General features: G+C 37.3%; 1 protein-coding gene across 3 annotated transcripts in view; it reads left to right on the forward strand.

Annotated features, from left to right (window-relative positions):
- BANK1 (B cell scaffold protein with ankyrin repeats 1) overlaps nt 1-14095 on the forward strand; it is a 335823-nt gene that overhangs the window by 265802 nt on the left and 55926 nt on the right. For all 3 annotated transcript variants that reach the window (XM_030916824.1, XM_030916828.1, XM_030916833.1), the window contains one exon: nt 11051-11129. In XM_030916824.1, the coding sequence (XP_030772684.1) occupies nt 11051-11129 (79 nt within the window). The remainder of the gene's footprint in view (nt 1-11050; nt 11130-14095) is intronic.

Below are 14095 nucleotides of genomic sequence, written 5' to 3' on the forward strand. Positions count from 1 at the left end.
TTTGTAAAGGAATATAGTCATATTTGAATAAATACAATTTATAGATTGAAATTCAGTAGCTTCTATCTATGCAATTTCTTGGTATCTTTTTGACTTAATTTTGACTTTGTACTTCGTTATTCTGCAATTTAATTCTTACTGATCACATTAATAGTTTACTTGATCACCATACAACTAACTACCTTCTGCCTTCCAAATTGGTAAATACCATAACTTCATAAAGAAATTGAAAGTCACCATTTTATAGTTACATTCCCACTCCAAATTTAATTTCAAATATTCCAGAAAGCAATGCAAAGAAGACTTAAGATGTAGATTAAATTGATCTCAAAATTCTTATCTCAAATTACATAGAAAATATGATTTTAATCAGTGTCTTTATCTCTAAATAACAAAAGTTCTTTGGAGGAGTGTCCTGGAAAAACATTTGTAAACATTAGTACTGGTTACCAGACAGTGAACTGAGCAGAAACTTACATGCCATGTTTGACCCCTTTCCTCCAGCCTTTGGCATCAAAGCTGTGAAAAATCGTGTCCATACTCTCTCCTGGATATTTCTTATATTTGCGTTCTCCAGTAAATATTTTCTTCCACTAATCCTCATTACCCTTTGCTTTGACTATCAGTATAGCTCTTCTCCTTATTACCCACTGTTACTAGAATTATTATTCTAAAATACAGGCAGGAACATGCTACTTTCCACTTCTCAAGAAACAATTACATACTCCAAAGTCGTTCAAACTTTATAAAATAAAACCTTAATGCACCAACACATCTTCACACTCAAATATATCCTTCCATGCAACTTAACCAAACCAACTGAAACCATCCACCAAGTCTTCTTGCTGTTTTGTTCATGGTCTCCCATTGTTCCCTAATATTTCATCCTTTTCCTTGCAGATTAAAACTCACTTATATTTTAAGACTCAGAATTAATATCCTCTATTCTGTGAAATTTTCTATCCCGCCCACTCACTGGAAATGGTTGCATGTTTCTATTTTACAGTATTTTGCAAGCATATGCATATTTTAAATGTATGTTTCATTTTGCCTAATCTGTATTATTTGTCTTCTCCACTAATTATAAAATATTGGAAGTTGGGGATCATGAAACCTTCATATGTAGGTATCCTGTATTTCCTGATATAGTGTTTTGTGCATGTGAACTCCGGATGTTATCACCTTCCATCTCCATAGCCCTTGCCTGTAATGAAGCACTCCCCAACATTTTTTATTCATTTTTGAAAAATCAAATCTGGAGCAAAATTGTCTTATATCCCCTCTTCACATTACGGCTCCTAGAAAGAAACTCTATACATGATGCATTGGATTTATCACCCTCATTTAACGTTTTTAAGCTTCATCAATCCAGTATGAATTCACACAATTCCATTGTAATTTCCATCACCAGGGTCACCAGTTACTTGGACTGGAACACCTGATTAACTATTTTCAGGACTTTTCTTTTTCACACTTGTTGATGCATTTAACATTTGTGATTTACTTAAAACCCTCTCTTCTGATTTTTCAGACATACCTCTCTTCAGGTTTTTCCCTTTGCTTACGTAACTGTTTTCTTCTAATATCCTTTTCTGGATCCTAGAATCTAGACCTCAGAAAAGCTTGGCGCTAAAGACATGCCCACGAATAATAAGGATAGAGATATAAATTAAGGGCAGCAGAGTGGATAAGATGACTCTTATCCACTGTGGATAAGAATGGATACAGGGAGAGTGTGTTCTGTATAAAGAGGGGGACAAAGATGAACCCAGGGAAAGGAAATTTATGAAGATAGTTGGCCAGTGCAGACCGTAGACTACATTTAAAAACAACTTTTTCCTGGGAAAATACTCAAGTTATTACAAGTGTTAGTGTGACACATTGTTTTAATATTATATCAGTGTATGAAAAACAGAATAAATGAGTTGTTATCTACAGGTTCTTTTCAGACTTGGGGTTCCATCATTTTAAATGAAGATAGTTATTTTTCACATTTGTAGTTACAGTCTTAACAAAGAACTGGATTTTAATTTTATTCCATTTTAGTGACAGAGATGGTCAGAGGCAAATCAAGCATTTGGCCCGATAAAGGTGCTGACACCTCACAGATACAGCCACAACTATGGTGGGTTTGAAACAAAGAGTATTAAAATAGGGCTAGAATATCTTTTAAAAGGGCAGGTCCTCAAGTCTGATATTCATAATTGCAGTTATCCCATGGGCTGTGATGTGCTTTATAAAAGCTGCTAAAAATCACTCATAATCAACACTGTGGAAAGTTGTGCAAGAGTTGAGCCAATTACAATATCTTCAGAATCTCATAAAATGATTTGGAAACCAACTGTCCTATGAAGATTGTTTTTATTCACTTCCTCAAAATCAGAATATTATGATCAATTTGTACAGGACCAGATGTCAAAGCCATGTGGAGCTTCATATACCTCAGTCAACAAGACATTCTCTTTTTAGTTTATCTTTGATAATGAATGATTTTAATTTTATTACATTAAACATTCTGTTCTACAAGGACTATCTGTGGTTTGAAATATTACATTAAGCATGTTCAATGAATAGATTCTGTCATTTATTCTTTCATTTAGAGAAGTGGGAATCAATGTAAGTGTCAAGACAATTTTTTAATCCAATCTCCAAACCCAAAAGCAAATGAATAAAACTTTTGCTCCGATCATCTCTTTCTTTCTTTCCTTCCTTCCTTCTTCTCTCTCTTCTTTCTTTTTCTCTTTCTTTCTTTCTTTCTTTCTTTCTTTCTCTTTCTTTCTTTCTTTCTTTCTTTCTTTCTTTCTTTCTTTCTTTCTTTCTTTCTTTCTTTCTTTCTTTCTTTCTTTCTTTCTTTCTTTCTTTCTTTCTTTCTTTCTTTCCTTCTTTTCTTTCCTTCTTTCCTTCTTTCTTTCCCTTCCTTCCTTCCTTCCTTCCTTCCTTCCTTTCTTTCTCTCTCTCTCTCTCTCTCTTTCTTTCTTTCTTTTCTTTTCTTTTCTTTTCTTTTCTTTTCTTTTCTTTTCTTTTCTTTTCTTTTGACAGAGTCTCACTCCGTTGGCCAGGCTGCAGTGCAGTGGCACAATCTCGGCTCACTACCACCTCTGCCTCCTGGGCTCAAGCAGTTCTCCTGCCTCAGCCTCCCAAGTAGCTGGGATTACAGGGGTGTGCCACCAGGCCCGGCTACTTTTTGTATGTTTAGTAGAGACAAGATTCCACCATGTTGGCCAGGCTGGTATTGAACTCTTGACCTCAGGTAATCCACCGTGCCCACCCTGCTTTGATCATCTATTTCTTAATACTCTATTTCAGCTCTAAGGACTGAGTTTGTTGTTGTGAAATAAATAAAATATTGTATTCTGATAACTTTTTATTCGTCTTCCTCTTCCATTAAAAATGTGGTTATTTTTTAAAGTGGGAAACATATCTCTTTTTCTATTTTCAACTTACTTTCCCCAATAGTTAACAGAGTATTTAGCAGATAGTAGGCCTACAAAAATATTTGACAAATGAATGAATAAAAGAAACCATGCTTGCTTAAAAGTAGATGTATATCTTAGATGAAGGAAGATCAAATATGCAGATTACATTTACTGAGCAGTTACTATGTGGCAGATGTGATATGTGTCTTGCTTACATTATTCTGATTTAATTCTCCCATCAAACTGATGGCATAGATATTACTATCCACATTTTGCAGGATATAATATTGAGGCTTAGAGTTAAGTGTCTGGCCTAATGTCACACAGGTAGTATATGACAGAGATGTGATTTGTACTTAAATTGACTCCATAGTCTATGTTCTGTCTACTCCACTACACAGCCAAGGATTAAAGTATTAGATGTCAGAATGCCATGAGACTCAACTCTGAAGCCATCATTGATTTTATTGAAGAATTATTAATATATTATTAGATCCAGCATGTTTTTCAAAATAAATATGATTGTAAGTGTAGGGAACCCAAGTAAGAAGCATTGGATTTAGCATAAATATTTCTGCAGAGCATTTTATTCTGGAGAAAACAATTACTCCGTGCATAGTCTGATTATATAAACTATCAATTGTACATATTATTTATGAAAGTTTTCAAATCAACCTAGATTTTTTTAAATTTAGAGGCAGATTCTTTTGAGACATTATTGGGTTCAGGGTGTTTGCTCTTTGTACAGATGTCACATGGCTTCAGTTATGACACAAAAAACAATTCCATTAGGATTCAACTTCAGTATATACACATCCATCCACATACTTGCCTAATGTCAGTTTATTAATTCACAGTGATTTTGAGCTCATAATGTCCAAGCTTCTGAATAATATGTTGAAATTTTTGCATAATCCCCAAAATCTTTGTAAACCATTACTACTAATAAATTAGTAAAGAAAATCCTTAAAATGGTTTTGGGAGGACTATGGTTTTTATTTTTATTTTATTTTTTTTTATTATTATACTTTAAGTTCTAGGGTACAAATGTGCACAACGTGCAGGTTTGTTACGTATGTATACATGTGCCATTTTGATGTGCTGCACCCATTAACTCGTCATTTACATTAGGTATATCTCCTAATGCTATCCCTCCACCCAGTCCCCCCCACAACAGGCCCCGATGTGTGATGTTCCCCTTCCTGTGTCCAAGTGATCTCATTGTTCAATTCCTACCTATGAGTGAGAACATGCAGTGTTTGGTTTTCTGTTCTGGCGATAGTTTGCTGAGAATGATTGTTTCCAGCTGCATTCATGTCCCTACAAAGGACACAAACTCATCCTTTTATATGGCTGCATAGTATTCCATGGTGTATATGTGCCACATTTTCTTTTTTTTTTTTTTTTTTTTTTTTTTTTTTGTGAGATGGAGTCTCGCTCTGTCACCCAGGCTGGAGTGCAGTAGCCAGATCTCAGCTCACTGCAAGCTCCGCCTCCCAGGTTCCCACCATTCTCCTGCCTCAGCCTCCCGTGTAGCTGGGACTACAGGTGCCCGCCACCTCACCCGGCTAGTTTTTTGGATTTTTTAGTAGAGACGGGGTTTCACCGTGATAGCCAGGATGGTCTTGATCTCTTGACCTCATGATCCGCCCATCTCGGCCTCCCAAAGTGCTGGGATTACAGGCTTGAGCCACCGCGCCCAGCCTGTGCCACATTTTCTTAATCCAGTCTGTCACTGATGGATATTTGGGTTGATTCCAAGTCTTTCCTATTGTGAATAGTGCCACAATAAACATACATGTGCATGTGTCTTTATAGCAGCATGATTTATAATCCTTTGGGTATATCCCCAGTAATGGGATGGCTGGGTCAAATGCGTTTAGTTTTCTGTTTTTGTGATAGTTTGCTGAGAATGATGGTTTTCAGCTGCATCCATGTCCCTACAAAGGACACGAACTCATCCTTTTTTATGACTGCATAGTATTCCATGGTGTGTATGTGCCACATTTTCTTAATCCAGTCTGTCACTGATTGACATATGGGTTGATTCCAAGTCTTTGCTATTGTGAATAGTGCCGCAATAAACATATGTGTGCATGTGTCTTTATAGCAGCATGATTTATAATCCTTTGGGTATATCCTCAGTAATAGGATGGCAGGGTCAAATGGTATTTCTAGTTCTAGATCCTTGAGGAATCGCCACACTGTTTTCCACAATGGTTGAACTAGTTTACAGTCCCGACAACAGTGTAAAAGTGTTCCTATTTCTCCACATCCTCTCCAGCACCTGTTGTTTCCTGACTTTGTAATGATCGCCATTCTAACTGGTGTGAGATGGCATCTCATTTTGGTTTTGATTTGCATTTCTCTGATGGTGAGTAATGATGAGCATTTTTTCATGTGTCTGTTGGCTGTATAAATGTCTTCCTTTGAGAAGTGTCTGTTCATATCCTTTGCCCACTTTTTGATGGGATTGTTTGTTTTTTTATTGCAAATTTGTTTGAGTTCTTTGTAGGTTCTGGATGTTAGCCCTTTGTCAGATGAGTAGATTGCAAAAATGTTCTCCCATTCTGTAGGTTGCCTGTTCACTCTGATGGTAGTTTCTTTTGCTGTACAGAAGCTCTTCAGTTTAATTAGATCCTATTTGTCAATTTTGGCTTTTGTTGCCATTGCTTTTGGTGTTTTAGACATGAAGTCCTTGCCCATGCCTATGTCCTGAATGGTATCACCTAGGTTTTCTTCTAGGGTTTTTATGGTTTTAGGTCTAACATTTAAGTCTCTAATCCACCTTGAATTAATTTTCGTATGAGTAGTAAGGAAAGGATCTAGTTTCAGCTTTCTACTTATGGCTAGCCAATTTTCCCAGCACCATTTATTAAACAGAGAATCCTCTCCCCATTTCTTGTTTTTGTCAGGTTTGTCAAAGATCAGATGACTGTAGATGTGTGATATTATTTCTGAGGGCTCTGTTCTGTTCCATTGGTCCAAATCTCTGTTTTGGTACCCGTGCCATGCTGTTTTGGTTCCTGTAGCCTTGTAGTATAGTTTGAAGTCAGGTGGCATGATGCCTGCAGCTTTGGTCTTTTGGCTTAGGATTGTCTTGGCAATGTGGGCTCTGTTTTGGTTCCATATGAACTTTAAAGCAGTTTTTTCCAATTATGTGAAGAAAGTCATTGGTAGCTTAATGGGGATGGCATTGAATCTTTAAATTATCTTGGGCAATATGGACATTTTCATGATATTGAGTCTTCCTATCCATGAGCATGGTATGTTATTCCATTTGTTTGTGCCCTCTTTTATTTCACTGAGCAATGGTTTGTAGTTCTCCTTGAAGAGGTCCTTTACATCCCTTGTAAGTCGGATTCCTAGATATTTTATTCTCTTTGAAGCAATTGCCAAGGGAGTTCACTCATGATTTGGCTCTCTGTTTGTTTGTTACTGGTGTATAAGAATGCTGGTGATTTTTGCACATTGATTTTGTATCCTGAGATGTTGCTGAAGTTGCTTATCAGCTTAAGGAGATTTTGGGCTGAGACGATGGGGTTTTCTAAATATACAATGATGTCATCTGCAAATGGACAATTTGACTTCCTCTTTTCCTAACTGAATACCCTTGATTTCTTTCTCTTGCCTGATTGCCCTAGCCAGAACTTCCAACAGTATGTTAAATAGGAGTGGTGAGAGAGGGCATCCCTGTCTTGTGCCAGTTTTCAAGGGGAATGCTTCCAGTTTTTGCCCATTCAGTATGATATTGGCTGTGTGTTTGTCATAAATAGCTCTTATTATTTTGAGATATGTTCCATCTATTCTGAATTTTTTGAGAGTTTTTAGCATGAAGGGCTGTTGAATTTTGTCAAAGGCTTTTTCTGCATCTACTGAGATAAACATGTGGTTTTTGTCTTTGGTTCTGTTTATATGCTGGATTACGTTTATTGATTTGCGTATGTTGAAGCAGCCTTGCATCCTAGAGATGAAGCCCACCTGATCATGCTGGATAAGGATTTCGATGTGCTTCTGGATTTGGTTTGCCAGTATTTTACTGAGGATTTTTGCATCGATGTTCATCAGGGATATTGGTCTAAAATTCTCTTTTTTCTCTTGTGTATCTGCCAGGCTTTGGTATCAGGATGATGTTGGCCTCATAAAATGAGTTAGGGAGGATTCCCTCTTTTTCTATTGATTGGAATAGTTTCTGAAGGAATGGTTCCAGCTCCTCCTTGTACCTGTGGTGGAATATGGCTGTGAATCCGTCTCTTCCTGGACTTTTTTTTTGGTGGGTAGGCTATTAATTATAGCCTCAATTTCAGAGCCTGCTATTGGTCTATTCAGGGATTCAACTTCTTCCTGGTTTAGTCTTGGGAGAGTGTATGTGTCCAGGAAATTATCCATTTCTTCTAGGTTTTCTAGTTGATTTGCATAGAGTTGTTTATAGTATTCTCTGATGGTAGTTTGTATTTCTGTGGGGTTTTTGGTGATACCCCTTTATCATTTTTTATTGCATCTATTTGATTCTTCTCTCTTTTCTTCTTTATTAGTCATGCTAGTGGTCTATCAGATTTGTTGATCTTTTCAAAACATCAGCTCCTGGATTCATGGATTTTTTGAAGTGTTTTTTGTGTCTCTATCTCCTTCAGTTCTGCTCTGATCTTAGTTATTTCTTGGCTTCTGCTAGCTTTTGAATGTGTTTGCTCTTGCTTCTCTCGTTCTTTTAATTGTGATATGAGGGTGTCAATTTTATATCTTTCCTGCTTTCTCTTGTGGGAATTTAGTGCTATAAATTTCCCTCTACACACTGCTTTAAATGTGTCCTAAAGGTTCTAGTATGCTGTGTCTTTGTTCTCATTGTTTTCAAAGAACATCTTTCTTTCTGCCTTCATTTCGTTATGTACCCAGTAGTCATTCAGGAACAGGTTGTTCAGTTTCCATGTAGTTGAGCGGCTTTGATTGAGTTTCTTAGTCTTGAGTTCTAGTTTGATTGCACTGTGATCTGAGAGACAGTTTGTTATAATTTCTATCCTTTTACATTTGCTGAGGAGTGCTTTACTTCCAACTGTGTGGTCAATTTTGGAATAAGTATGATGTGGTGCTGAGAAGAATATATATTCTGTTGATTTGGGGTGGAGAGGTCTGTAGATGTCTATTAGGTCTGTTTAGTGCAGAGCTGAGTTCAATTCCTGGATATCCCTGTTAACTTTCTGTCTCGTTGATCTGTCTAATGTTGACAGTGGAGTGATAAAGTCTCCCATTATTATTGTATGGGAGTCTAAGTCTCTTTGTAAGTCTCTAAGGACTTGCTTTATGAATCTGGGTTTTCCTGTATCGGGTGCATATATATTTAGGATGGTTAGCTCTTCTTGTTGAATTGATCCCTTTACCATTATGTAATGGCCTTCTTTGTCTCTTTTGATCTTTGTTGGTTTAAACTCTGTTTTATCTGAGACTAGGATTGCAAGCCCTGCCTTTTTTTGTTTTCCATTTGCTTGGTAGATCTTCCTCCATCCCTTTATTTTGAGCTCATGTGTGTCTCTGCACTTGAGATGGGTCTCCTGAATAGAGCAGACTGATGGGTCTTGACTCTTTATCCAGTTTGCCAGTCTTTGTCTTTTAATTGGACTATTTAGCCCATTTACATTTTAGGTTAATATTGTTATGTGTGAATTTGATCCTGTCATTATGATGTTTGTTGGCTGTTTCCTCATTAATTGGTGCAGTTTCTTCCTAGCATCTATGGTCTTTACATTTTGGCATGTTTTTGCAGTGGCTGGTAACGGTTGTTCCTTTCCATGTTTAGGACTTCCTTCAGGAGCTCTTGTAGGGCAGGCCTGGTGGTGACAAAATCTCTCAGCATTTGCTTGTCTGTAAAGGATTTTATTTCTCCTTCACTTATGAAACTTAGTTTGTCTGGAAATGAAATTCTTGGTTGAAAATTCTTTTCTTTAAGAATGTTGAATATTGGCCCCCACTCTCTTCTGGCATGTAGAGTTTCTGCTGAGAGATCCGCTGTTGGTCGGATGGGCTTCCCTTTGTGGGTAACCTGACCTTTCTCTCTGACTGCCCATTACATTTTTTCCTTCATTTCAACCTTGGTGAATCTGACAGTTGTTTGTCCTGGGGTTACTCTTCTCAAGAAGTATCTTGTGGCGTTCTCTGTATTTCCTGAATTTGAATGTTGACCTGCCTTGCTAGGTTGAGTAAGTTCTCCTAGAGAATATCCTGCAGAGTATTTCCCAACTTGGTTCCATTCTCCATGTCACTTTCAGGTACACCAGTCAGATGTAGATTTGGTCTTTTCACATAGTCCTGTATGTCTTGGAGGCTTTGTTCATTTCTTTTTACTCTTTTTTCTCTAAACTTCTCTTCTCACTTCATTTCATTCATTTGATCGTTAATCACTGCTACCCTTTCTTCCAGTTGATCGAATTGGTTACTGAACCTTGAGCATGTGTCACGTGGTTCTCATGCCATGGTTTTCAACTCCATCAGATCATTTAAGTACTTCTCTACACTGGTTATTCTAGGTATCCATTCATCTAATCTTTTTTCAAGGATTTTAGCTTATTTGTGTGGGGTTCACACTTCCTCCTTTAGCTCAGAGAAGTTTGATTATCTGAAGCTTTCTTCTCTCAACTTGTCAAAATCACTCTCCATCTAGCTTTGTTCTGTTGCTGGCAAGGAGCTGCGTTCCTTTGGAGGAGAAGAGGCACTCTAATTTTTAGAATTGTCAGCTTTTCTGCTCTTGTTTCTCCCCGTTTCCTCTGGAAGCTTCATCTCAGAGGGGTACCCAGCTGTGGGAGGTGTCAGTCTGCCCCTACTGGGGTGTGCCTCCCAGTTAGGCTACTCAGGGGTCAGGGACCCCACTTGAGGAAGCAGTCTGTCCGTTCTCAGATCTCAAACTCCATGATGGGAGAACCACTACTCTCTTCAAAGATGTCAGACAGGGACATTTAAATCTGCAGAGGTTTCTGCTGCCTTTTGTTCAGCTATGCCTTGCCCCCAGAGGTGGAGTCCACAAAGGCAGGCAGGCCTCCTTGAGCTGCAGTGGGCTCTACCCAGTTTGAACCTCCCGCCTGCTTTGTTTACCTACTCAAGCCTCAGCAATGGCGGGCGCCCCTCCTCCAGCCTGGCTGCCGCCCTGCAGTTCAATCTCAGACTGCTGTGCTAGCAATAAGCGAGGCTCTGTGGCTGTGGGACCCTCCAAGCCAGGTGCAGGATATAGTCTCCTGGTGTGCCATTTGCTAAGACTCTTGGAAAAGCGCGGTATTAGGGTGGGAGTGACCCAATTTTCCAGGTGCTGTCTGTCATGGCTTCCCTTGGCTAGGAAAGGGAATTCCCTGACCACTTGTGCTTCCTAGGTGAGGTGATGCCTTGCCCTGCTTTGGTTCTGTCTTGGTGGGCTCCACCCACTGTCCTGCACCCACTGTCTGACACAGACCAGTGAGATGAACCCCGTACCTCAGTTGGAAATGCAGAAGTCAGCCATCTTCTGCGTTGCTCACGCTGGGAGCTATAGACTGGAGGTGTTCCTCTTCAGCCATCTTGGATCCCAACAAAAACTATTTCTTATTTGCAGAGGCATCCAGTGCATATTTATTAAGATTAATACATATTATTGAAAATTACATTTATTTTTTCAGATCCAAGGAATTGATACAAATAATGAGCAAGAAAATGATTATGAAGAGGATATTGCCTCATTTTCCACATATATTCCTTGTAAGTTTTTCTATGTTTTATATATATATGTCATACTCATATATATACCACATATATATGACTTCTGGAAGATGTAACTGAAAAAGCAATACTGAAGGGAATGTGGCATGGTATTTAATTAACTGGCTTTTAATTTGTAATAGAGACACTACTACATCATATGGCTAATTTAAATACTTTTAATACGTTCAAGTTTTAGTAATCAAATACTGATTTTTCCTACCCAGAGGGAATACGCAAATAACTCTGTTATGACTATTTGGACTATTTGGCAACTACATTTTTAAAGATTTTTAAAAACACAAAACCACATTCTTTGCAGGCCTTAGTTTTCTCAGTTATGAAATGAGAACATTGAACTAGAATACTTTCTAAGGTCCTCCCTGGCTCTGTATCTGTGATTCTACATTCTAAAGTCTGAAGAATAATTCATGATGTTCCTACATGTATATAAACATATACGTGTATATACACACTTACATATATGTGTATATATAAAGTTATATACATATATATGTGTGTATATATATACAGTTATATACACATATATATATATACACGTGTATATATTCTTGTTTATATGTATATGTAAACTCTACCCATTATGCCAGGTTTTACTGGCATACAGCTCAACAGCTTCACCAGCATGTTTGATAGGAATCCCACACCCAACATTTTTGAAAATTCTGATTCCTGCCATTGCCAAACCTCTCCACCTGCTGACTTCCCCATCTCAGTAAGTGAAAACTCCTCCCCTCCTTTGTTCAAGTCAGTCAAAAAATCCTTGAAAGTCATCCTTGGCATTTTTACTTTCTCTCCTATCCCATACACAATCAGTCATACAATACTGTTGACTCTACCTTCAAAGTATTCCCAGCATTCAGCCATTTCTCTCCCCTTTCATTATCCTAGTCCACACCATCATCAGTTCTCCCCTTGTTTACTGCAATAACACAGTGGAGAAATGGAAGGCCAATGTCACTTCCTATATTGCAAGTTTGGCAATGAACAGAAATGTTTCTATTGTTATGACTCAGGAGTGAGGATTACTACTGGTATTTATTGGGTAGAGATAGAAGGAATGCTGCTAAATAATGTATAGCAAGGCTTCAATGCAACTTCCACATTTGCTGCCTCTGATATTCTATGCTTCATGAAAAGACTAAACACCTTTCATGAAGGACTAAATACTTTTCTGCACCAAATCCTCCAATACCTCCCTATTATACTCATAATCTTTCTCATCCCCTGCAAGGCCCTAATCTTTGTGTTCCCATCTCTCACCATTCTCTTGCTTGTTCACACACCAATAATGCTCCTGCCTCAGGGCATTTGCACTTTCTATTCCTTCTGTACACTTTCTCCTTATATGCCCAAGGCTTGCTCCATCACTTCTTTCTTCGTATTATGATACCCTCCTCTTCATTTCACTTTACCTGCTCCTTTTCTTCATTGCATTTATCAACATTAACATAATATATTATTTATCTGGTTGTTGTTTATTGCCTGCATTCTCTTTCTAAAACACATGCTCAAAGGGATTAGGGCTTCTTATTCACTGTTTTTATTGTATCCCCAGTAACTGTAACAGAACATAGTCTATACCCAATGAAACATTATTGACCAAAAGTTTTTCAAATGATGGGGAACTGCAAATCAAATAAAGTTAAATACAATTAAATGCCTTCACTAGCATACTTTGGCAAAATTAGTGAACTCTTCAAATTATTGCAGGACACAAAAAATGCTAAATATTAAATTAATGGATTAATGCACCCAGCTTTGAAGTTACATATCTTATCATTTAAATTATAATAAAAGTGATTTATAATCAGGCCATCATTGAAAATGACCATATGTTTATCATGACATTTAATTTTCAGAATTGACTGTAATAATAAAATATTATTTCAATTATCTATAAAGAAAAATTTCACTTTTGCAGTTTGAAACTGCAAACTCTCTTGTATATGAAACTGTGTGTGACTGGGCTCAAGTCAGTCTCTTTCATGAGTGAGAGGGGGAAGCACAGAACCCTAGCCCAACGGATTCCCATTGGTATTACCATTACGACAAAACATGCTAAAACACACTAACTCATTAAATCTGAATTTCCAGGGCTGAAACTCAAGTTTCGGCATATTTGATGACAAGTACCATACAGATTCTGTTGCTTATTCAGTATTATGAAACACTGAATATATAAACAAAAGTGTGGCTAAGAGTAATTTCCTATAGCGTGAATGTAATTCTGAGTTGATGACTGATTTGCCCATACAGAAATAATAAAGTCCCTTTGCTAGCCTGAGCAATAATTTTTTTCCATCCATTCCATCATCTACTCCATCAGCATTTCTAGAGACTACTTTATTTCAGGCTTAGTGTTTTGTGTTAAGGATAAAAAGATGAATGAGATCTGTGCAGATAGACCATACAAAAACAAATAACTATCCACTCTGCCCAGGCTGGTAATTAAAGAATCTTGGTTTAGTTCTAATATTGGAAACTGTATCTTTCTTCTTTCTCACATGAAAGAATAGAAAAACAAAAAAGAAAATTCCATAGAATAATATTGTCTACCATCATGGGCATGATTTTTCTGCATGACTAATTTTTCTCCATGGGAGAAAAATTTCTACAGTGTAATTCTTCATTTTAAAGGAGTCTTTCTTCTCTACATTCTGCTGTTTGGGATTTTAAGCTATATTTTAGCTTAGCAACATTTTAATAGAGCAATTTCTTGCCTTGAGAAGGACAAGAATTCACAAATTCAAAGGTCTGTTACAGAGGTTCCAAAGTCTGTTTAGAAATTCCAAAAGACTGTTTTAAATTTTTTGAATCCTTTATTTAGAGAATATTTTATAAAGAAAATTTAATAAAAGTTTTTTCTGAAGATTTAAAGTCATTACATTATAATTTCTTTTTTTATCTTTTCTTCTTGAGTGTTTAAAGAGCACTTACTGTAT

This window comes from Rhinopithecus roxellana, chromosome 2 (assembly GCF_007565055.1).
Source record: "Rhinopithecus roxellana isolate Shanxi Qingling chromosome 2, ASM756505v1, whole genome shotgun sequence".
In the NCBI taxonomy this organism is placed as follows: domain Eukaryota; kingdom Metazoa; phylum Chordata; class Mammalia; order Primates; family Cercopithecidae; genus Rhinopithecus; species Rhinopithecus roxellana.